We start from the raw sequence: 25,345 nt of genomic DNA, 5'->3' as shown, positions 1-25,345 counted from the left end.
TTTTAATACAAATCATTCATCCTAGTATCTAAACTGGAATCACTTAAGAAATTCAAGCTAGTTTCTCATAAAGTTGTTTTCTTTGGTGTATGTTATGTAAACACGAAGGCTACTGATTTAGGGGGAATATTTTCATGTTTTTAAACTTTGTGGTTTGCTTTCTATAGAATCAGTGATGGTCATTACATACTTGCAATTAAATACTGAGCGTTATTAGTATGACTTGCCATTTTAAGATTCCTCTTTACTAAAACAGATGAAAGGTCACAAACTAGAAAGGAACATACTGTGAGTGCAGGACATATTGTAGATTTAAAAAATGACTGATAAAATAATTGTGTAGAAGGAGGGCCGGCATCGAGCCCTGTGCCAGAAACAGTGTAAGTGCTCGTTAATGTACTACGACAGCTGAGCCGAGACGAAGAGTCAAAACTGGCAGAGTTAGAAACCAATCCGATTTTCAAACCTTTATTATATTCCAGATACTGGCATCGATCACTAAACCCCAGAAAATTGGTAGAAGTGAAATTTTCTCACTTGAGTAGAAACATGACTTTACAGAGGACGATGAAGCTGTACAGACTCCCGGATGTAAGTAAGAATGATGTGCAGTTTTCCAAGGCTGTAACACTGAAGCGTTTAATGGAGAAAAGAATTGTGTGCAGGAGTCTTAAAACTGGCTCCTGTATCTGAGGACATGAATATGTAGCTAAAAAGACTGCATAGAACTTGGGCTAGAAAAAGGAAGAGCGTTCACTTGGAAATAACCAGTTTGTTTTTTAAAGTCTTTCTAGGTTCTTCAGTTTGTGGTTGGATGGGATTGAACTCAAGATACTACGTTTTGAAAATTTGAGTATTTAGGATAAACGGGAAGAAAAGTTCAGACTTCTGATATCTTCACAGTGGAACTAAGGCATAAGATTTAGAGGAGAGACCTGGGGAAAGGAAATAATATCTCATTAAATTATCGTCTTTTTAAACGAGCAACTTCCCAGTATGAAAAGTTGTCTTTTAATAGGGGAAAAGTTATTTATTTTTATTATTTAAAACAAAAAGTTTTAAAATTTCACCCACCCATCCTCCCCTTGGGCAACCATCAGCTTATTCTCTATATCCGTAGATCTGTTTCTGTTTTGTTTATTCACTTGTTTTTTTAGATTCCACATATAAGTGAAATCATACAGTATTTGTCTTTCTCTATCTGACTTATTTCACTCAGCACAATACCCTCTAGGTCCATCCATGTTGTTGCAAATGGCAGGATTTCATTCTTTTTTTATTGCTGAGTAATATTCCATTGTAAAATTTTAATGTGCTTAGCTTGAATGGTGTATTCGCTGTCTATTACTGCGTAACAAATGACTACAAACTCAGCAGCTTGAAACAACACATTTACTGTCTCCCAGGTTCTGTGGATCAGGAATGAAGGCACAGCTTAGCTGAGGCCTCTGCTTCAGGGTCTCTCATGAAGCTGCCGTCAGATGTGAACCAGAGCTGGGTCTCATCTGAAAACTTGACAGGGATGGATCCACGTCCAAGCTCACAGGGCATTGGCAGGCTTGAGTTCCTTGTGGGCATTTGGACTGAGGACCTCTGTTCCGTGCTGGTTGTCAGCCAGAGGCTACCTTGGTTCTTTGTCCCATGGGATTCTCCACAGGGCGGTTGGCAGCTTGCTTCATCAAAGCCAGTGAGGAGAGAGGCTACAGAGAGAATCTGCCAGCAAGATTAGAACCTTATTCTCGATTCACAAAGGTGACATCCAGTCACCGTTGCCATATTTCATCAGTTAGACACAAGTAAGTCACACACACGTCCCAGCCACACTTGAGAGGAGTGGATCACAAGGGTGTGAACACCAGGAGGCAGACACCCCTGGGGCCCATCCTAGAATCTGTCCGCAACCAATGGGATCTTGTATTTGAAGTTTTGATTTCTCCGGAGTTCTTTCAGTGGGGGTATTTACAAGGTGGTTTAGTAGATCTTGTTTTTGACGGGGTTGAGGGATTCATGTGGAATGTAGCCGTGTTCCTCTTCAGCATGAGGAGGGCTTCGCCTGTCATGGCCGTTCTTGGGGCAGCAGACTCCAGTTCCTTCTGTCTCTCGGCCAGTTGTGTGTCTGCCAAACGCATGTCATCAGCGACGGCATGAATTAATGTCCTCGGATGCTAGATGAGAATCACCTAGCGTCTGACCTTAGGCAGAATTTAGTAAGGAGAGAAGTGGAAGGGAAGGAAAGCAGGGTCGTTGTTGGAAGTGTCCAGGTCGTCATTCTCGGGCTTCGTGACCTGGCAGAGGGCTCAGAAGGCTTGTCCTTCCCTCTGTCTTCGTTGTTGTTGCGGGCAGTGGGGGCTCGAACTAATGAGCCCACTGCCTCTCTGTGAGGCCCAGGAGGGCAGGGAAACCATAGATCAGAACAGATGGGAATAAAAAATGCAGGTGACGCAAAGCAGGAGGGTCCATACAACCTGGGGGAGAAGGAGCAGGCCTCTCAAGCTAGGGGGGCAGGAAGGAAGGTGAGAGCAGGGGGGTGTATGCTCTGAAATGGAGAAATAGGAACATGTTCAGAGAGGTCGCACTAGCGTTATGACAATCAACATTTATTCTTTTGAAGCTAGAAATAATTTCTGCTAACGGCCAAGATCCAGAGCAACTGAGAGGGACAGTCACAGGGACACAAATGGCAGAGAGAAAAGGGGCGCAGCACATAGCTGAGATGAAATACCTCCTCTACAGGCACTGTTGATTCTCACGGTCCTCCTTGCCCGTTGTTAACTACTTTGTTATCTGTGAGTTGAATTAAAAACTTCAAAAACTCATAGACACAGACAAGTTTAATGGTTACCAGAGGGAAAGGGGGGCGGGGGGATGGTAGAAGAGGGTGGAGGGGGCCAAATATATGGTGACAGAAGGAGATTTAACTTTGGGGGGTGAATGCACAATGCACATATAGATGATGTGTTACAGAATTGTACACTTGAAACCTATGTAATTTTACTAACCAATTCACCCCAATACATTTAATTTAAAAATGTAAAAAACGGAAAAACAACAACAAAAAACTTCAGGCATGCCTACTTTTTCACTAGGAGCTAACGCTATTCTACTTTGGTCTCCCGAAATTTCAGCGTAAAGCAGTCTAGCTTGCTTCTAAGGAAAGTGCCCACTTACACAGAGGTTGCCTCAAATGGAATGAAGAATAAGGAGTTTTTCATACCTATCCTTGATTTATGCAGGATGATTAGAATTCGAGCTGCTAAAAGTATTTTTGATTTGACGTTGTTCCTCAGTCTTTATGTTTTTGTACAAGAATCAACTCAGATAACAAAATTTTAACAAGGTGGTAATAAATCACTGGTGAGGCATTGGTTTTTATTTCCCTCATAAACTGAAATTTATAAAGTGCTCTTATATATGCTTTGAAGTGGGTACTTCTTATCCCCATTTTTCTGATGAAAAAACCAAGGCTCCTGAAGGTGGACACTTAGACAAGGGCCTGTCACTCATAAGTGGAGGACTTGGGATGCAGGCCCCAGACGTCCATGTTTCTCTAGTTAGATCTCTTCGCTTCTGCTGTCGCCTCTAACACACCTGCTGTGGGGGCATCATGTCCGAGTCCCACCAGATGGCTCCGTGTAGTCATTAGAGCGTAGGTTAAGATGGGAAAGGACGATTGTCAAGGTCCAACTAGCTCTCGTGGGCACGTTCCAGTCTCTCTTCCTCCTCTTAAATCTCAGAGATGGGAAGAAAAATGAAGAGTAAATTAATGGGGGGAAAAAAAAGAGAGGGTGGAAGAGATGAAAGGACAGATACTGGAGAACTGTAATGTGCTGACAGCAATCTCTTGAGTTAGAAGCTGGACAATGCAGCATACACCAGACCACCTGTTCCTCTCCCAGGGCCCCGATGGCTGACACCACTGCTAGCAGTCTCATCATTAAGGACCATTTGGACCATTAAGTATAAACAGAGGAACCTTACTGAGTACAGCTTTCGTTCTGTGGAGCACTATCATTTTCTGATTCATCATTACTGCTTCTGCTTGTGGTACCTGCTTTATACCTTTTTCGTGGACTTTTGAATACAAGAGCTAACTTTTACGTGGCCAGCATCATGCTAGACATTGAACCCCCATAATCTCATTTACTGCCATAACAATCAGAGGAGGGCAGACCATTTTCCCCATTTCACAGAAGAAGACATGGACACACCAGACTGTTTTTCCCAGAACGGAACCACCCTGGAGCCCAGGTCATTAGCTACCACATCTAAAATACTAAGGTTTTTCCAAGAGTAACACATTTCTCTACCCTTTAAATGTTTGCTTTGTTTTTAATTTGGTGTTGAGCATTTCCAAACAAAAGTTTTTGTTGTTGTTTTGTCAATGCTTTTAAAGGTGAAGGAATTTGATGCAGATAAAGAGCAGGAGTCAGATTAATCTCCCAGCATCTTTCCACTGTGTTGCAAGGACACACTTGTAAAGACATGCTAAAACGCATGAGATGTTCCAGTTTAGTACAGTAGATGACTGTTTCAGTGTTGAGTGTCCTACTGCTCCTTTTTTAAAATCAAATAACCTTAATCATTGCTTACATCTCTACTCTGGAATCTTCGCTCTAAAACAGTTCACACCACATAGTTTGACAGAGAACAACATTGCTTCTGTTTTTTGATAGACTCTGAGCTTTATTTCCTTGTGCCCTAAGCAGATTTTACACATGTTTCAAAATACGTAGTCCAACAAGAATTGCATCTTATTGGACCATGGGAAAATAGTGCTTATTAAGATATAGTTTGCTTATGAAATTTAAGATTTTCTCAGTTACTGGAAATGTTTTTTTGCTTTTTATTGAATGCTCAGAAACATTACCACTCCATTCTTTCAGGTTATGCCAAAGCTTATCATTTTTATCTAGGCTTAACCTTCTTCCCACCTCTTCCTGAGGACAACAGCTATAATTTAAGTGTTTGTTTTACATTTTAAAATTTATTTCATGCTTCCATAGATTTTGTTTGTTTGTTTGGAGAGTTTGTGATTTCATGAATTTAGAAAGATGCAAGTTTAGGCCCTGAAATAAACTATTCATTGTTAGTCAGCAGAAATAAAGATTCTCCCCATTTTCTAGGATCTTATATTTTTTAATAGCTGATATAGTCTGATGTTCTCTGCTATAATGCTTCTGTAAAAACTTGAAGTGCTTATAAATTACTAAGTTTATATACTTTCTTCCTGCGTATTTGTTCAAACATACTGTTTCACTGAGTCTTCCTTATCTAAATTCTACTAGCCATTTTACTGACCTTCAGAGACTTGAGATAGCAGTTCTCAGAGGTCCAGGGATCTCTGGAAGTCCCCGAGGCCCTTTCAGGGGGTCCATGAAGTCAACACTATTTTTATAATAATAATGAAACATAATTTGCTGGGGTTTTTTTTTACTTTCATTATCTCACATGTTTACTATGAAGTCTTCCAGAGGCTACATGAAATGTGTATTTATACAGTCTTTTGTTTTAAAATTCTAATTTAATTTCTGATATGACAAATACAGACAGATATAACCACATAAGCAAAGCTCTTTGTGAGTACACAATAATCTTTAAGAGCGTAAAGCCGGGGAGGGCAGACCAAAATATTTGAGAACAGCTGTTTTAAGGATGTCTGCTGGGCCAAAGATGTTGATTTTAGTGATTTCATAGTATGAATATTCAGTGCACGAAAACTATGCTACAGAAGAATATTTTGCTTTAGAAAGAAGTTGGCAAGCCTTTTCTTCATTATTGTTTATTAATAGATATCGTATATCCTGTTGCTTTCATTAATTAATCTAATTGCTAAATACTGCTGATTGTTAACTGAAGCAGTAACAAAAGAAAACAAGTCTTAATATTGAGAAAGGCTGTTTAAAATTTATCAAGGTTGTCCTCATAGCAGAAAATAATCTTTTAATAACTGCAGTATGCATTCCATATGGTTTTGGTCTTCCCACTAGCATTTAGAAATGTATATTTATATGTATATTTGACAGTATTTAGAAATCACATAGGTTTCACCTTCCAGTGACTTGCAATATAAAAATGCTACCAAGACTAAAATTGGCTCAGGGAAACAAAAGAAAAATAGAACTTCACGCCTGGTTTGCACATAAATGCCAGGCCACAGAAGTGTCATCTTTCTATAGCTAACAGGGACTTTTTGCCATGTCTGCAGCCTTTACCTCACCTTATTGGATAAGTGATTGTGGTACAAAACACAGGAATTCATTCAGCACATTCCCAGGCTGTTACTGCCCTGCTTTCCTGAAGGGTTACGCCTTGGATGGAAGCCCGGACCTGGAGATCCACAGAAAGACTAGAAGTACAAGTTCTCCATTATATGTAAAGGACGTAAATTCTCAATTTAGACTATTAAACTGTATTTTAGCTGCATGACTGTCTTTATAGATTACATAAATCACAACTGAGTGGCACATAGTAAATACTAAGCTAAGGACTATTAGGTCTGTAAATACAAAGATCGCATCTCCCATCCCCCCAGCCCCCACTAATCAATAATCAATCAGCATTCTTTGTCACGGAACCTTAGAAACCGCAGCGCAACTATTAACATTGAGCAGAGCTGGCATGCAAGATGAAAACCTATTGTATTTTACCTTGGCCTTCTGCCATACTGCTATTTTGGGGCATGCAGGAATCGTAATGATCTAATTTTAGAGGCAACTTTTAGTTTTTAAGTATTTAGAAATAATTAGGATGGAAAAGGTGGAATAGCAGTATTTACATACCACCTTGTTTCCCCGAAAATAAGACCTAGCCAGACCATCAGCTCTAATGCGTCTTTTGGAGCAAACATTAATATTAATATAAGACCCGGTCTTATTTTACTATAAGACCAGCTATAATATAATATAGTATAGTATAATATAATGCAATGTAATATAATATAATATAAACCAGGTCTTACATTAATGTTTGCTCCAAAAGATGCATTAGAGTTGATGGTCCAGCTAGGTCTTATTTTTCGGGGAAACACAGAAGTTATCGCTCAAAGTGTATCCAATGTTTCAAGAAAAAATCAAGTTAACTGGAAAAATGAAATTGTTTATCTAAGTTTTTAATATTTTTGTTTCACAAACAAGCAAATGGAATGGGTTTTCTCACTTCTCAGCCTGAGTGTCCTAGTGTTAGTGTCTGGACAATCCCTAGAGAGCTAAGTGATGTCTGGAGCTCTTTTAAGGACAGGAAGTTAAACAAATCCAAATGCCCTGACCTTTAGGTTATTTTATTCCTGTGGCCTAATGGAAAAATTGTGACGCTCTGCAAGGATGGATTCAAATACCTATCGTGTCACCTTTTAATCAAAAGATGACATGAGAGGCTAGGGTCAGTCGTTGGCAGCCAGCCATTTGCCTTTAGAAAATGCTTGGTTATAAAAATGCTTGCCTTCCCATTCTGATCAATATGCTTGACTTTCATTTCATTTTTGTTGTTCATGAGAACAAAATAGCTACATCCTTTTCACAGGCCATTGAATAAAATAAGTGTCTCAACTCCTTTCAACTGTGTTTTCAAAATGTCAGACAGGGCAATTTTAAAGCATAATACTCCAGAGCACATGCTAAGATTGCGCTGCCCTCTTGTGTAGGCTGCAAAAATTCTTGGCGTTGGTATACGGATCAGCCAGGTATGTCCCTTTGATTCTGTTTGGGTCGTGGGCAATACCGACCAAAGACCTGGCACACACAGATAAGACACAGCACATTGTCCAGCATATGTTCTAACTCAGTGCTTCTGGAAGTTTAATGTGGGAATCTTATTGAATCGCAGGGTCTGGCGTGGTAGGTCTGGGGCGGGCCAAGAGTTGCAGTTCCAACAAGCTGGTCTGCTGATCACACTGAGTGCAAAGGACTTTTACTCCTCTTCTATGTACGCTTCCCAGTGGGTTTTGTTTTTCTCTCTAACAAGGTGACAAAGACTTCAGGCTTGAGACCGATGGAACCAAGAGATATCAAAGAAGTTCGAGAATTAACCAACAGTTACCTGAAGCGGTTTCATCTCGCTCCAGTGATGGACGAAGAGGAAGTAGCCCACTGGTTCCTCCCCCAGGAGCACATTATTGACACGTTTGTCGTGGAGGTAAAGAGAAGTTCATACGACAGTACAGGGAATTACAAAAGTACCGGGCCGTTGAGTCTGCTTTCCAAAAAGACCATGGAATGCCCACCTGTCTCTTCTTCCTGCATGACTTAGGGAGTCGATACCAGATTTCTGTAGACCCAGGTTTTCTTCTTACAGTTTCCATTCCTGGATAAGAGCACACTTTTACTACTTAGGAGTGGGAAATCAGGATACTTTTCTGTTACCTGTGCAATTGTGGCTTTTCTCAGTGATGAAGAAGCCAATTTGGAAGACCTCCTTTGAGGCAGATATATTCCAAAGTTTAATATTCCTTTGGTTTTGCAAACTGGTTGGAAATGAACTGCGTTTGGTTGAGATGGCATAATTCAACCTCTTAACCCTTGTTCAGAAGAGGGAAGGAAGAGTAACCGTCCAGATTTTCTGTTTATTGGTTATATGAGTTTAACACAGTGCTTTTTAAACCTTTTTTGTAAAAAAAAAAAAAAAAAAAAAAAGCTTGGAATTTGTTGTTCCAGTGACATTTCACTTAGAAGCTCCTTTGGTTGAAGTGGGATTGGGTTGAGAAGTTGAGATTTAATCTGATCAGTACTTAGAGGAGAGAAAGGAGCGAAGAGGCCCCTTAGGAACTACTGTAGTGGTCTGTTTGCCGTTAAGTTGTAAGCACTGAATCAGAAATGTATTTTCAGCATTATCAGGTATTGTCTGGATGTAGGATTATGGCCAAGCTAGGGCAATAATGGTCGGAGAGACAGGGTGAATTTAGGGGACCTTTCTGGGGAACAATTGAGCGGTCTTTTTTTTTTTTTTTAAAGATTTTATTGGGGAACAGTGTGGATTTTCCCAGGACCCATCAACTCCAAGTCAAGTTGTTGTCCTTTCAATCTTAGTTGTGGAGGGCACAACTCAGCTCCAGGTTCAGTTGCCATTGTTAGTTGCAAGGGGCACAGCCCACCATCCCTTGCAGGAGTCAAACCAGCAACCTTGTGGTTGAGAGGACGCGCTCCAACCAACTGAGCCATCTGGGAGCTCAGCGGCAGCTCAGCTCAAGGTGCCGTGTTCAGTCTTAGTTGCAGGGGGCACAGCCCACCATCCCTTGCAGGAGTCGAACTGGCAACCTTGTGGTTGAGAGCCCACTGACCCATGTGGGAATTGAACTGGCAGCCTTCGATGTTAGGAGCACGGAGCTCCAACCTCCTGAACCAACGGCCGGCCCCAGTGATAATTCTTTAAATGTTTGCTAGAATTCTCCAGTTGAAACCATCTGACCTTAGAGAACTTTTTTTTGTTAAAATCATGAATTCAATTTCTTTAATAGTACAGGACAATTCAGATAATCTATTTCATCTTGAATAAGTGTTAATAGTTTGTGATTTTTGAGGAATTGGTTCATTTCTTCTAAATTGTCAAATTTATAATTACTCCCTTGTTATTATTTTAATGGATATAGGATCTGTAATCATAAACCTTATTTTATTCCTGCTATTGAGTCGTAGCTTCTCTTTATTTTTATCAGTCGCGCTAGCATTGTATCTATTTTATTGATTCCCCCCCCCCCCCAAATAACCAGGCTTTTGTTTCACTGATTTTCTCTATTGTTTTCCTATTTTCATTGTCATTGATTTCTGATATTATGTTTATTTCCTTCCTTCTGCTTGGTTTGGGTTTATTTTGCTCTTCTTTTTCTCATTCCTTGAGGGAGAGATTTAGATTATTAAGACCTTTCCTTGTTATAGTGTAAGCATTTAGTTTTGTAAATGTCCCTCTCTGCACTGCTTTCGCTTTATCCTAAATATTTTGGTATGTTGTATTTTCATTTTCATTCAGTTCTATGTATTTTTTAATTTCCTTTGAGAGTCTTCCTCTTTGGCCTATGGATTACATACAATTCTGTTGTGCAATTTTGATGTATTTAGAGATTTCCTATTAATTTCTAGTTTCATTCCATTATTGTTGGCAAACACACTCTGTATGATTTTACCTCTGTTAAGGTTCTTGAGGTCTTTTTAGGGCAGTATCTCGGTGAATGTTGTGTGTGTGTGTGTGTGTGTGTGTGTGTGTGTGTGTGTGTGTGAAACTTTAGGCGGAGTATTCTGTATTTGCCAATTATACCTGTTGGTTGTGTTTATTAAGATTTTCTAAATCCTTGTTGATTTTCTTTCTAGTAGTTCTATCAGTTGATGAGAGAGATGTGAAAGTCCCCAACTATAATTGTAGATTTGTCCATTTCTCCTTCCAGCTCTGTCAGTTTTTCTTGATGTATTCTGAGGGTCTTGTTTGGTACTTATACATTTAGGATTTTTATATCTTCTTAGTGGATTGGTCTTTTATTATCATGTAATACCCCTTTTTCTCTAGTAATTTTCTTTGCTAATCTTAAAGGTATATCTGCTAGCAACACAGTCTTCTGGTTTTCATTTGTCTGAGAATATCCTTATTTCCTCTTCATTCCTGAAGGATAGTTGCACCAGATATAGAATTCAACAGTTTATGGTTCTTTTCTTTCAGCACTTAAAAAACGTTATGTCACTTCCTTCTGGCCTCTGTGATTTCAGGTGAGATATCTGCTGTCAGTTGAATTGGTATTCTGTAAGCAATGCTTTCTTTCTTTTTGGCTACTTTCAAGATTTTTTTCTGTCTTTAGTTTTTGGAAATTCAATTATGATGTGTCTTGGAGTGGATTTCTTTGAGTTTATCCTGTTTACTCAGCTTCTTGGATCTATTTTGTACATTTTGCCAAATTTGGGGGTTTTTCTTCAAATACCCCATGTTTTCGCCTTTACTTCTGGGACTTCATTAATATGAATGTTGTATCTCTTGTTATTGTCCCACAGATCCCTGAGACATAATACATTTATTTTTCAGTCTGTTTTCTCTCTTTTGTTCAGATTGGGTAAATTCTACTGAATTCTTCAAGTTCAGTGATTCTTTCCTCTGTCGTCTCCACTCTATACCATTAAGCCCATCCAGTGAGGTTTTTTTTGTTTTTTTAATTTCTATTTTATTTTAAGTTGAAAATCTTTATTAACGCTGAAAGTTTAGGTCTTTGAGTCATCTTTAACGGTGAGCTGCTAATACAGCACAATAGAGAATCACTTTAGCTTAATGTCTCTAATTTCTTAATGTCTAAAAAAAGGTTTAATGAATCAGAAGTGCTCAAAAAACAGATAATCCATCCTTATGGAATTATCTTTTCTGCTGAAAGAAATACTAGCAATGGCATGCGTGTGGTCTAGCCTCCTCAGCTGTATAATTCAAACATGTCCTACTTTGAATTACATGCAAACTGCATAGACCACCACAGCTATTAAAATAACCCAAGCAATACTGGCTAATAGGGTTTCCAGGCGGGAATTCCCGCCCGTTCTCAGGAATTTTTTTTGCTTTCTTGTTCCCGAATCCCGAGAAAAGTTGGTTGGGAAATCAGGAAAACAGGTGGTTGGTAGTATCGGCCCTCACTTTGTGGAAACGATTCATCGTGGAGAACAGAAAACAGTTTATATCTCAGGATTCGGGAACGGGAGAACGGAAGAAAATTACTGAGAACGGGCGGGAATTCCCACCTGGAAACTCTAGTGGCTAATTTCTTATATTCAGATGTACCAATGACAATGAAATCAATACCACTTTTGCATCTCCTTTGATTTTTGATAGCTTCAGATTTCCTGTTATTCACATATGTATGTTTTGCTGTAGTATCAGTGCCTTTCACAAGCCTCTAAAAACAGCTCCCAAACTCTATCCAACTTTGCTTTAAACCAATAAAATTCTCACCTTGTGCCAAGAAGATGGTAGATGTTATACAGTATCTTTTAGATGGAGAAGTACTAATCCTCAGTACTCTTCTGCCAAAACAATACATGTACTTTGACCACTTTTCCATAAGTCCAGAGAGATTTATTATTCATCCCAAGGGAAGCTTTCATTGTACAACACTGTTTTCGTTAGCTCTTTATGCAAATCGTTAACTGGCACTCAGGCTAAGGTTCCAGCCCTTCCCCTTCTTGGTCTCTACCCAACATACTCTGCAGGGCTCCAAGTCAGACTGCTGAGACAGACATATGAGTTGTTGCTCTTTTGCTGTAACAGAAGTTACAGTGTAAATCACAAAGATCAAAAAGTTAGCTAAAATGCACGGATGAGATGTGTTCTCGGAAGTATTTGCCTGACACTGCCTTTGTTCTTCAGAACTCCAGTGGGAAGCTAACTGACTTCCTGAGCTTCTACACACTCCCGTCCACAGTCATGCATCACCCCGCTCACCAGAGCCTCAAAGCTGCCTACTCCTTCTACAACATCCACACAGAGACACCCCTGCTGGACCTCATGAACGATGCGCTCATTATAGCTAAACTGGTGAGCAACTCACTCCCTTTTGTCCCATTTCTCCAAATATGTGTGTCAAAGTATAGAATGCGTCTTACTGTATTTTACGTCTTACTGTGAAATTCATTTGAGATATTTTTTACTGTTGACCATGAGTCAAAGGAAGAATTTTGATTAAGAGTGTCTTTTAAAACTTTAGTGACTATTTTCTTCATTAATTCTATTGCAGCTTAACCAGAAAGACATTTTGTACAAATTAGAAACTTTTAACCCTTATATAAGACTACAGAAAACCCATAATAAAAGTAATATAAGAAAAATACATGAGTAATTATGTTGCAGTGAATAATTAGAAAAAGTAAGTCTTTTTCTTCATCTAAGTCATCTCTGAATTTTAAAATGAAAAGAATTTTATTTTTAAAATTAAGAGGATTATTGTTAAAATTAACAGAATTTAAAATGAAAGGAATTAAATTCAAAATGTGCCTTGCTATATAGTAACATAATTTTTCTTTATCTTTGTGTAGTAGATTAGGACAATTGTTAAACTCTTGCTACAAATAAACATTTTCCTTTAAAAAGAAATTGAAATCAGCTAGCTGATACATTTTAATGTAACTATTGAAAGTGAGAAATATTATTGAGAAATTCAGACCAACACATCAGAAGTGTCTTCCTTGCATTTATCTAGTATTTAATAATTGAAAACATTTTTTTGACAAGTTATTACTATTGGATCCCCAAATCAACATTCTCCTCTGATGCTTTGATCCTATTGCTCATTTTCAACTACTTCTCCAAAAAGGCCTATAAGTTATTTAAGGTAAAAGTCAAGAGAAATAGAAATTTAGGTGCTTCCACCTATATTACATTTCGTATAGTATTATCTAACATTTAAAAGAAATTAGATTTTTACTATTAAAATTTTACTAAATTTATTTCTCAGAATCAGCCCAAGACAAATAAACTATTTTAAGTTTTTACATCTTTGCTTTCTTGGATGTAGCTTCAGCTAAGTCAGAAGTGAGACCAGTAACTAACAGTTCTGGAGATGGAGCCATCTAGGCAACTGTTCCTTCTAAAACAGGGACAAAATATTTTCTGAAATTTTAATAATTACTTTATGTCAGTGTTAGCCAGCATACTATTTTTCAATTCAGCATTTCTGGATAATCTTGCTGACTCCATTAGATTCACTGCTAGATGTATAAGACATTTTTAATTGAATTCTTAACCTATACTGTGTATCACTGACATTAAACCTTATTATAAATGCATATTCAGGTTATTGGTAGAGGAATTAAATGTTATACTGAAATGCATACAATAGAAAATACTCGTCCTTTGAAATTTTAAATGTTAAATTATTTTTACATTGGCAGAAAGGATTTGATGTATTCAATGCACTAGATTTGATGGAAAATAAGACATTCTTGGAAAAACTCAAGTTTGGTATAGGAGATGGCAATTTACACTATTACTTGTACAATTGGAGGTGTCCAGGAACAGATTCTGAAAAGGTATGAGAAGTTGATGTACCCTTTGTAAACGTTAACAGATTTACCAAGGAAATTCCATACTTGCTTCCCTTAGGATTAAGTTGTTTTAGTAGCTTTTTAAAAATACAGATCTATTGTACTACATTATAATTTAATTTTTCTTGCTTACCTGTTCTTAGTATTCCATTTCTTCCCTCCCTTTAGGTTGGACTTGTATTACAATAGGTGGATATTTCCATTTATAGAACTTTGACACCATCGTGTTAATATTCCACTTACTGATTCCTGGAACTGACACTCCAAAGAAGAATAAAAGCACAACTTAAGTGAAATCAATGCAGCTGGTAACAATCAGAAAAGATGAAAAACATCCATATGTGACCAATAACTACACATTTCTAGCTAGGACGTTAACATTCTTCCTTTTTTTCACTGTTTACTCATTTGTAGGAGGGATGAAAGGGTACAAAAAGCACATTCCTCTAATTTTCAGACTTTTGGCTATCTCTTGATGAAGAGGAAATATTTTTCCATTCTCTAGAAAAGGGACATTTTTAATGGACGGAACAGAAGTCACAGAATTGTGTAAGAAAATCTTGCTATTGTGTGTAAACTGCTACATTTCTATTTATTAAGTTGTGGTCTGTCTGTATAACAGAATGGAGGATCCATGTGGGAAATTTTTACTTACATCACCTTCCTTACTATCATTGGGAAGTTATGGAATCAGCACTTCTGTAACTCAGTGATGAGTGGTGGATGTTTACGTGTAAAGCGAGATAAAAATGTACTGGTGACTACATTTATTTCTCCAGAAGCAAAGTTGCCAAATCAATAAACAACACATTTGTACTTTAATTTTCAACAGGTCGGTGGATTGGTTCAAAAGCAGTTTTGTGCAAGTAAGTGAGCTCTCTGAAATAGTATACACCATGGCTGGCTAGACGTTTCCGCTGCTGCAACAATCCAGTTTCTTCTCAGCAACAGCAAGGATATGTGAGGAAAAGAAAAGGAAAGCTCTAAAGTCAAAAGAAATGCCCGGTGGAATTTACTAGTGCTATCAGGACATTGATAGTTTGAATGTTTTTATTACTTATGCAAAATTGCACATATTCCTTTAGGCTGACTTTAATTTATCATGAAAGGTGTCATGCTAATGGAAAATGTCTTATTTGTAAATAAGTATTCATAATTTTGTTACTGATGGTGTTTTTATCTAGAATTTGAAAAACCAAGTTTCACAGTGTACATATATATGTATATATTGCCAATAGTTCAAGTTGAAAAAAGATACTAATTGAAGCCACAGAAACTAGCCTTCACTCAAATACCGCAAAGTAAATACTTCTTCCTGCCTTTCCTCTTCCAGTGCCTAGGCTGTTCAGTTCTAGAAAATTTTAGTCAGTTTAGACAACGTGATGGCTTTTCCTTCATGTTGTAAGTAGTCAAATGAAACCAATTATATCTTATACCAGGCAGGGACTAGCAAACTATGGCCCCTCAGCGAAATCCAGCCCACCGCCTGTTTTTGTAAAGCCCACAAGCAAAAGATGTTTTCTACATTTTTGAGTGATTGGGGGACAATAACATTTTGTGACATGTGAAAATTATACAAAATTCAAATTTCAGCATCCATAGTTTCATTGGAACACAGCCTCTTATTCATGTATTGCCTGTGGCGGCTTCACGCTACAAAGGGCAGAGTTGAGATGTTTTGATAGAGACTGTGTCAACCAAAAGGGCTAACTTGTTTGCTCTTTGGCCCTTTACAGACAAAATTTGTTGAGCCTAATTTACACTAAGGAACTGAAAGCCACTCCTGCCGCTTGCCATTATCCTCACGTCCAGTGCACAGCTGTGGTCTCCCTGAATTACCAGTAGAGGGCGCACATGGGCCCCACAGTAGAGCAGAATTAGGACAGCACTGTTTACTTTATTGAAGACACAAAGTAAGACCTCTTAATTTGGGATGATTCAAACTTAGTTGCATTACCTTTTTTTCTTCACAGAAGATGAAAGGCTCCGAGAAGCAAAACTGAACCAATTCACTGAAACATTTTTTTTTGAGATACCAGCATTAACTAAATGAGATTTTAATTTAATCTGGCATCAAGGCTAGTTGGGAATTAATGTTCCATTCATTTTTATGGCAGTCATACAAAGTAGGTTTTCAAGTAATCGCAGAATTGCCAGTCAGAAATTTTGTCATGAGCTTACCTCGTGATGAAACTGTGGCACTGTTAATTTATTCATTTATAAAATTCCAATTGTTATAGCATTCATATTTTTGTCATTTAAAAAGTTATTAACTAGCACATTTTCCTCTATAATTTAAATAGATTGCCAATGAACATTTTAAAATAATCAGTAAAACTGCTTGTGTTTATTAAGTAGCAATTGGAACCAAATTTCAATGTAATATGCAGTCTTATATATTCAGAAAAAACTTGTCCTGTATCCTTTGTCAACATTGGAAATGTTAATTCATGAGGTATCCCTTCTTTTTTTATTTTGCCAAGATGGCATTCAGTAAAATCTAAATGAGTGGAGTTGGCATAGTCCATGAGTCAATGAGTCAATGAGAATGTAGGCTGAAAATAAACTTTGGCAACCCTTCCCCCTAAACTAGAGAAAGGAACTTTTCCAAACACACACTGTAAGGAGCACTTTAACACCCAGCAGATTATGCTCCGTTTCTTAACATGAAAGGTGCCCATCACTGCAGACCCACCTCTGAAGAGTCTGAGCTCCTCAGTTACCATTTTATTCTCTTCTGCCTCATTTCACCTAACTACCAGCATACTTTTTTTTTTTTTTTTTTGCTGTTAGAGGCTTCAGTTTTATTTTTAAGAGAATTTAGGAATATCAGTTATTTGAAAGCATCTTTTGTCCACAGACTAACAGAAGGGTTTTCTTGTAGGGGAGATGTGAGGTGATTTCAGTAAAGAATTAGTCCTAGTCACATAAGCTGGTTGGCTTTTGGACCCTCCCGTCTCTTCTATTTGAACTCTTTTCCAACTCCTTGGGTCATCTACTTCTGTCCTTTATAATCCATACTAAAGTGGAGTGTTCTTTGAAAACTACCACCTTAGCTGATAAAGATATGGTCCAAATGCCTCTCAGGGTTGACTAATTTTGACTTCAGCTGATTTCTGTAAAAGGATAATGAATATTTTTTTAGTGCTTGAGTTTTATTTTTTTGTTTGTTTGTTTGTTTTTATTAGTTTCAGGTGCACAAGACAAAGCAAAACTTAGACGTTTATCATTTACATCCCTCACACTGTGTGAACCCTCCTCCCCCCATCCACCATCCCCCCGTACGTTCCCAAAACCTCTCACCTTCCCCTTATCCCCACCCCCCCGCCCCTCTAGCAACCCTGTTTTTCCTCTATGTTTCCAAAACTGTCTCTGATTAGTTCATTCACTTATTCTTTTCTTTAGATTCCGCATATAAGTGAGATCATATGGTATTTGTCTTTCTCTTTCTGACTTATTTCACTTAACATAATGTTCTCTAGGTCCATCCATGTTGTTGCAAATGGTAAGATTTCTTTCTTCTTTATGGCTGCGTAATACTCCATTGTATAAATGTACCACAGTTTCTTAATCCAGTCGTCTACTGATGGGCATTTCGGTTGTTTCCAGGTCTTGGCTATTGTGTATAGTGCTGCAATAAACATAGGAGTGCATAAAGATTTTTGAATTGGAGATTTGGATTTCTCCGGATAGATACCTAGGAGTGGGATTGCTGGATCATAAGGTAGTTCCATTTTCAGATTTTTGAGATACCTCCAAACTGTTTTCCATAGTGGCTGCACCAATCTGCAATCCCACCAACAGTGCACCAGCGTTCCCTTTTCTCCGCATCCACGCCAGCACTTGTTGTTTGTTGATTTATTGATGATAGCCATCCTGACTGGGGTGAGGTGGTATCTCATTGTGGTTTTTATTTGCATTTCTCTAATGGTTAGTGAGGTTGAACATTTCTTCATATGTCTGTTTGCCATCTGTGTGTCCTTTTTAGAAAAATGTCTCTTCATGTCCTCTGCCCATTTTTTAATTGGGTTGTTTGTTTTTTTGGAGTTGAGTGAGTTTTTTATAAATTTGTGATATTAACCCCTTATCAGATATATCATTGGCAAATATCTTTTCCCAATCAGTAGGATCCCTTTTTGTTTTATTGATGGTTTCCTTTGCTGTGAAAAAGCTTTTTAGTTTGATGTAGTCCCACATGTTTATTTTTTCTCTTACTTCCTTCGCGTGAGGGGATATATCAGTAAAAATCTTACTCCGGGTAATGTCTGTGAAGTTTCTTCCTATATTTTCTTCTAGGAATTTTATGGTTTCAGATCTTACATTTAAATCTTTAAGCCATTTTGAATTTATTTTTGTATGTGGTGTAAGGAGGTGATCCAGCTTCATCTTTTTGCATGTGTCTGTCCAAGTTTCCCAGCACCATTTATTGAATAGACTGTCTTTACCCCACCGTACATTCTTGCTTCCATTGTCATAGATTAAATGGCCATATAGGCATGGATTTATTTCTGGACTCTCTATTCTGTTCCATTGATCTATGGGTCTGTTTTTACAGCATACTTTTTATACATGTTAAATTGCCACAGAAGTAAGTTAACCATGAAAAGGGGTGAATTCGAACTAGTCAAAGGACCTTATTTGGCTTTTTCTGTAAATGTCACGCCTTTCTCCCAAGCCCACGCGTACACCTAACTACAAAGTCAAATAGACAGGAAGGAAAAATGATGTATTTGTTCCTGAAGACAATGTATTGCTTGGCATTTAATATCTTTCTTTTCACTGATGACATATCTGCCATCCAGTTTCATCCACCCTACTAACTAAAACTGTGTAACTGGCACATTCTCCAAGTTGGATAGAAAGATGGGAAGAGCTATAGGACTCAGATGTTCTTGCTCACAGTGTACCAGCCTTTTAAAAAATGAACTTATACAAGCATGGACATTAGTTTCAATAAACTTTTGTTTTGATACGCATACTTCTAAATATTTTCTGCACTTAAGCGTTTTTAAGCTTCAGCATATCTGTGCTGTACAAAGTCTTACCCATTTAAAAGGAACTTCACCAATGTCCCAAGAATATATGTAAAAGTTAACTCATTTTATTAGTTCCAAGGCTTTTTTACAAAGCATCATTTTCCAATTGTGTGACATGATAAGTTTATACAAGATTACTTTAAAGTAGTTTTTTTATTTTTAGGTGGTTTCCTTTTTTTATTAGGGTTTGGAATCAGTTTCTTTACTTTAAGGGGTTGTAACACCACGGCCTGCTGACCTTCCACGCGTTTTCTATGTTTGGGAAGGTCTTCAAAGGAAGTTTCCAGAATCTCTCTGCCGTGGCTTTCCAAAGATTCGGTCTCTGAATTGTCCCTGGAGTCTTCAAGTCTGTCTTGAAGCCATGGTACATTTAAACTGGGGACTCGAGGGATCACAGCTTGCACTTCACTGACGAAGTCAGGGGTGTTCTTCCTGAACCCCAAGGCCAGGACACACTTTAAGCCAATGACAGGCGCGATTCTCTCACTGAGACGAGGAACCTGACAAGCAGGAACCATTCTGCTTAAACTTAAGGGAATCAGGTGTGAGGTGATGATGGCAGGCCTGACGGACTTACACACCAGAACTAAAAGCAGCTCGTTCCTTTCCAGAGCCCTGGTGACTTCATTCACGCCTATGGCGAGCTGCGCCCGGACGTGCACAGGAGTCCACCCTGACACCTGTAGGGTGTCTTCTGCTTGCTTCTTCAGATCCTCACGCACATCAACATCTGTGCTACAATTGTCTCTGCTCTGTTTTTTCAAAAACGGCTGCTTTTTCTTTCTCTTCTTATCTTCAATCTTCTTAAGCCCAAGAGATTTAAATCTGTCTTCAAGTGTCTGTAAAATGAAGTGCATATCCTCGCTCTCCAGAGCGCTCCAGCAGAGAGTGTATGGGTTGTTCAGCGACGTCTTGACAGTTAAAGGTCTGGTCTTCCGAACAGATCCTCTCCCTGGTGCTTGAGGGGCTGCGGCCATTCTGAAACCCCTTCTTCGAGAAGCAAAACGATAAAGGGAAACTCATGTTAACGACCAATGCATGTCTTAATATCCCATTGTACTAGTTCTGATTCTTGCTAGGCTAGCACACGCCTAATTACAGAGGACCAATTATATGACCACACACTTAACCTCTCCTTTAAGATTCAGTAATTTATTTTCCCGTTTTTTTCATGACTTTGTCTTTATTCACATACAGGCAATATATGAATGTTTTGCATTACTGCGGTCAGTGAAAATCTGTTTATTTTTGTTTATTAAAGATGTTCCATGTTTCTACTTGTTCATAATTATTTATCTTTTCAATGACTATGGTATTAATTTTACATATTTCTTACCATGTTCTAAAATGCTCTCTAGTTAGGCTTCTATCCAACAGATATTCCCGAGCCCCTCCAACTGCAGGCAGTGTTCTAGGTACTGGGGTTCAGCAGTGAACAAGTCCCCATGTCTGCCTGTACGGAGCTCACAGTCTGTGAGGGCCTTAGAAGCCTCTGCCATTTATAATTAACCAGTTGTGATATTTTTAAAGAACTAGAACAGGAATATATGCACGATTGAAAATTTAAATGATACTTACATTGTATGCCCTTCTGTAAGCCTTTCTCCCTCCATCCCTCCCTGGACCAAGCTTCTTATATATCCTTCCTAAAACATTTAATACATATGCAGGCGGATAGTCACCCTTCCTATGGCTATTCCAAGCTGACTGCTCCTTCAGCTGGCAATTTGATGAAAACGGGGGAAATGTTATAATGAAATTTAAATATACAAATCCATTAAGGAAAAATAACCAGAAGGATCCTTTACTGGGAAAATGTTACAAAGCATTGGTCTAGGGAGCATATCCTGTTTCTCCTGCCCAGAGGCAACTGCATATCCCTTTCTCTTCCCTCAGTTTTCTTCCTCATCTTCTTCCTGGGCTCAGCTAAGCACCATATGGACCCACGTGGCAAAACTCAAGGAAGTTAAATAAGCCAGCCCTGGAGAAGTCTGCAGTTTGGAACTGTCCCTATTTTCAGGTAACCAGATTCTAGATGTTCCCTTACTCCACCCAGGTCCTTTATCGCACCGAGGCCAACCCTCCGTGAAACGCCCCCTGCAGGATTAGTAATTAAGTCCTCTCCAATTAAACTCCTGGTTACCAGGCTGGCTAGCGATGTTCACGAGCAAGTGTCTGTGGAGTGTGTTAGAATTTATACGGCACTTTCTCCATTATTTAAGTCTCGGAATTCCTGTATAATTGCCCAATGTGAGGATGAGGAAATAGACATCAAATACCTTGCTCAAAGTCATAGCTGGTCTCCAAATCTAAATTTTATGCTCTTCCAATCCTGGCTGCACCTCAAAAATAACCTGTGGCCTTTAAAACATACAGATGGTTGGTCCCTACACTGGATCTACTCAACTGGAATCCCTGGGAATAGGGCTGTGCCACATTTACAAGTCTACCTAGGCATCTGGACTTGTAAAAAGCTATCTGGGTCAATCTGATAGGAACTGTAATTAGGAACAATCTGCAGGTGTAGGACAGGCGACCCTTCCATGCTGGACAGCCCTGACCTCTGCTGGTCTCCAGTGTTGCTCATAAGTCACCTTCTTACAGAAAACCCCAACTGCGCTCCTTGAGGTGAGAGGTCAGACCTTGTCCATCTCAGTAATACCCACTGCCAGAGACTCGGTGCCTGCAGCCTTCACACCAGCCCCACTGCACAGCCCTCCCCAACCTCCATTATCTCCATGCTCCCCTCCCGCTCAGGGAACCAGGAAGTAGCTCATCCAAATCCAAGGGTGATTGGCAGAGACTGCACCAGCTTGGAGGTGGTCAGGAAGACGAGCAGACAAACAGGATGTGACAGCTCTTGCCACACTGCAAGTCAGTTAACGTCTCAGCATTCAAACACGATAAATACTTACTTAGAGTTCCGTGCTTCAGAGGGAAAGCAAGGTAGGCATTTAACTCCTGTCTTCAGAATCTAGTCGGGGAGACGACGGCCAAGAAGTTCAGATAAGCAGAATCTTACGACCTATAATCCAAAAACAAAGTACTGGCTGGTAAGGAGAAATAACAGCTTTGGAGGAGAAAAATAGGAAGCCTTGGCAGTGCCGTTTGAGCTATTGGAGGCCTCTACTGCCTATAGGATCAAGTGCAAACTCTTTAAGGTGACATACAAGACCCTTCTCTGTCCCCATGTCCCCATCAGCCTTTCTCCTTATGTGCCCCACCATGCACATTTCACCCACTGTGTCACCTCCACATCTGTATACACATTATTTCCTCTGCCTCACACATTATTTCCTCAGCCCCACAACCACTTTTCTGACTCCCACAAGTATTTCTAGATTATCCACAATGCACCAAGTCATAAAGTATTAGAAAAAAGCCATGGCCTCACTGAGCTTAGAATCTATGAGCAAGACATACTGTGTTCCCCCGAAAAAAAGGCCTAACCAGAAAAGTCCTAGCATGATGTTTCAGGATATCCCCTGAACATAAGCCCTATGGTGTCTTTTGGAGCAAAAATTAACATAAGACCCAGTCTTATTTTCGGGGAAACATGGTATCAGCAGGTAATAATACAATTAGGGTGCACATTCAGGTCAGGTAACTACAGGACACTAAGGGAACATGTAACAGAAGCTTGACTTAGTGGGGAGATCAGGCAGGGCCTCCTGGAGGAAGTGACCTTTTAACCCACTTTCTAAAGAATGCCTACCAAGGGAAGTAGGAGTGGAAAGAGTATCCAGGGAATAGCGTTAAAGGACATGAAGTAAGTTCAGTGTTGCTGGGGTAGAGATGCTAAAGAGTGGTGACATATTAGGAAAGGTAGGTAAGGACCAGATGATGAAGGTCCTTGCAAGCCTCGCAGGGGGAAGCAACTAACGTTTCAAGCAGAGAAGTGGCATGATTACAAAGACATTGCAGAAAGATCCTTGTGGATGCGGGCCTGGAAGGGTCCTTTGCCAAGAATGGAAGCAGCAAAGGGGGTCCCGCAGAAATCCAGGTAAGAAATGATGGTGGCCTGCCAGAGTCACCGCAGAGGAGATGGACAGACACATGCTAGTTGAAATAATCAAGAGGTAAAAATCTACCCGACTTTGGGATCATCTGCGAGTAAAGCAGGTAACTGACAGATGCTTCCAGGTTTCTGGATCCGGCGGCGGGGGGGGGGCGGGGGGGGCGGGGGGGGAGCCCGTTCCCAGAGGCTGCAGTCCGGGCCGGAGTTAACTCCTCCCTTTGTGTGTCGCCCCTATAGCTAGTGCCTCGGTACTTTACTACTTAGCATACGCGACGGTCGCTATTTTGTGGTCCGTCTCCACTTACAGGCTGTGGAGTACTGAAGGGCCAGGATGGGGCTTTAGTATTTCTCGTACCCAAAAGACGCTCAACTCCAGGCAGAGATAGGAGCGTGAGCCAAGGCTGGAGGCAGGAAAACACGCCCATCCGGACGGTGGCGGCCGGGGAAGGGGGAGTCCTGGGGAAGCCCTGGAGACCTCGCGTGCCCGCAAGCCTTCACGCTCGCCGAGTCCCAGCCCCGATCCCACCAGGGCGGGCCCCTCCGCCCCTCTGCGTCCGGGGCGCCCTATTCCCACTCACGATCGCTACGGCGCCGGCTCCACGTGCACCGCCACGCGCATGCGCACAGCCCTCGCCCTCCCCAGCCCCGATTTCCAAATGCTCAAGGAACTTCACATTTCACCATTCTGCGTCAGCTCACTTACAAGAGAGAAGGTTGGCTCGCGGCATCGCGCGGGAGAGAAGCGAAGCAACCTCTGAAAACCTGTTTGGGAGCGGGGGTTGAAGCTCCGGGCAGGGCCTTACAGCAGCAGGGCGCAGGCGCAATGTCTGTCTCGCGAGATCTCACGTTGCTACGGTAACTTGCCGCTACCTAGCTCTTCTGCCTGGTCTGGGGGCCGGTCTAACGTCTGCCGTCTCCTGAAGGCTGGTCTTCTCAACTGTCACCCTTTCCCTTCTGACCCTGTCTCTACCTTTCAGCGCCTGGCAGTCTTAGCCCTCTCTCCCTTCCCGCTTTTCTGTATTTGGCTTGCCTAAAGGGACGCAAAACCCCGTCCCAGTGACCCCATCTCCTTCGCATCCCTGCGGGAATCCCCAGCACCGTGAAAATCAAAATAAATGGGGGCTGAAGGGTGCTTTGAGGGGAAAAAAAAAACATGCTTACAGTCAACAATGTAGGCAATCTTGAGCCCCTTTAAAGAGAGGGAGTAAAGGCTGCTTTGAGTTCTGCGACAGCAGTTCAGAAAACCCCAAATGTCTGCTGTGGCTACGCCAACTAATGGAGACTAACGGTTATGAATGGAGTCGCTGGGAAATCATGGACAATTGTAAACCAGCTGAAGAACATTTTCAAGGTCAGGCATCAGAATCTGTTGATTTACATTTGGCAAGCACTTGGAAGACAGTAGGTTACTTATGACACAATGAGCCTCTTCCCTCCCTACCCCCTTTCTTTTTCTTTTCCTATCTAACTTAGCGCCCCCCTTCCTTTTCCTCTTATCAACATCTTTTTTTTCCTCAATCTCTTCACTGCTCGTCCCCCCCCCCCTTTTGTTTGGTCTAGTTTCTGTATTTTCAATTTTCATCACTTACATGTACCTAACTGGTTATAAAGTAAACAACAACAAAAAAAGCTGTGTTGCTTTTTGTCAAAGGTTATTTCAGGTTGCACAGGGGAAAGTACGCTGTGATTTTTTAAATCCCAATTAGAAAGATCAAAAGAAAAAGTTACAATGAGTTTGAATGTAACAGCAGGCTTTGTTTAATAAAATGAATCCTATTGGTTCATTGTGATGAACTGTAAACATACAGTTCTAAAGTAGCCTTAGATCTAGTTTCTAAGCTGTGAGACAAATGGAGACACACATGTCTAATTGAAATGCTAGAATAGTGAAAAGGAAATGTGTATCAGTTTTTGTCCCCTTAAGGTTCCACATTTATAGTTCCAGATTGTATAGTGAGAGTTACAGCATCTGCTCAGTTTACATTTGCTCCATGAAGATTACCTGCCATTACCTTCCATGGCTCTGGAGCCAGGCTGGCTAGATTGAAACCCTAATTTCGTCACTAACTAGGCATGTGACCCTAATTAACTCTCTATGAAGTGATACCAGTTGTACCAATTGTGAGGATTAGATAATACCAGTTGTGAGGATTAGAAGAGATAAATCTATGTAAGATGCTTAGCACAATCCTGACACATAGAAAGTGCTTGATAATGAGAACTGTGATGACTCTAGTGACAACCTGAATTAAGAACTAAGTTAATAAAAATAAACTGTAGCCTCTGTGATTGCTGTGCTT

The 25,345-nt window shown here is 40.0% G+C and overlaps 2 protein-coding genes across 8 annotated transcripts in view; one reads left to right on the top strand and one right to left on the bottom strand.

Annotated features, from left to right (window-relative positions):
* NMT2 (N-myristoyltransferase 2) overlaps positions 1-20,304 on the top strand; it is a 53,593-nt gene extending 33,289 nt beyond the window's left edge. For 3 of the 7 annotated variants that reach the window (XM_088789007.1, XM_088789005.1, XM_088789006.1), the window contains 5 exons: positions 483-591; positions 7,960-8,130; positions 12,319-12,486; positions 13,839-13,976; positions 14,160-20,304. In XM_088789007.1, the coding sequence (XP_088645133.1) occupies positions 483-591; positions 7,960-8,130; positions 12,319-12,486; positions 13,839-13,976; positions 14,160-14,180 (607 nt within the window). In that variant the 3' untranslated portion in view covers positions 14,181-20,304. The remainder of the gene's footprint in view (positions 1-482; positions 592-7,959; positions 8,131-12,318; positions 12,487-13,838; positions 13,977-14,159) is intronic. The other 4 variants (XR_016018103.1, XR_016018099.1, XR_016018101.1 and 1 more) reach the window with 4 other exon arrangements.
* Positions 19,071-20,004, bottom strand: RPP38 (ribonuclease P/MRP subunit p38). The gene has a single exon (XM_074324796.2). It carries the CDS (start codon positions 20,002-20,004, stop codon positions 19,162-19,164), a length of 843 nt encoding a protein of 280 aa, XP_074180897.2. The 3' UTR covers positions 19,071-19,161.
* Positions 20,305-25,345: the final 5,041 nt, after the last annotated feature.

This window comes from Rhinolophus sinicus, chromosome 1 (assembly GCF_057876585.1).
Source record: "Rhinolophus sinicus isolate RSI-liver-muscle chromosome 1, RSI-T2T, whole genome shotgun sequence".
In the NCBI taxonomy this organism is placed as follows: Eukaryota; Metazoa; Chordata; class Mammalia; order Chiroptera; family Rhinolophidae; genus Rhinolophus; species Rhinolophus sinicus.
This window is presented reverse-complemented; position numbering and strand designations above follow the sequence as displayed.

What these genes read in the sequence shown, in the direction of transcription:
- RPP38 (XM_074324796.2), bottom strand. Translation starts at nt 20,004, where the DNA reads ATGGCCGCAGCCCCTCAAGCACCAGGGAGAGGATCTGTTCGGAAGACC.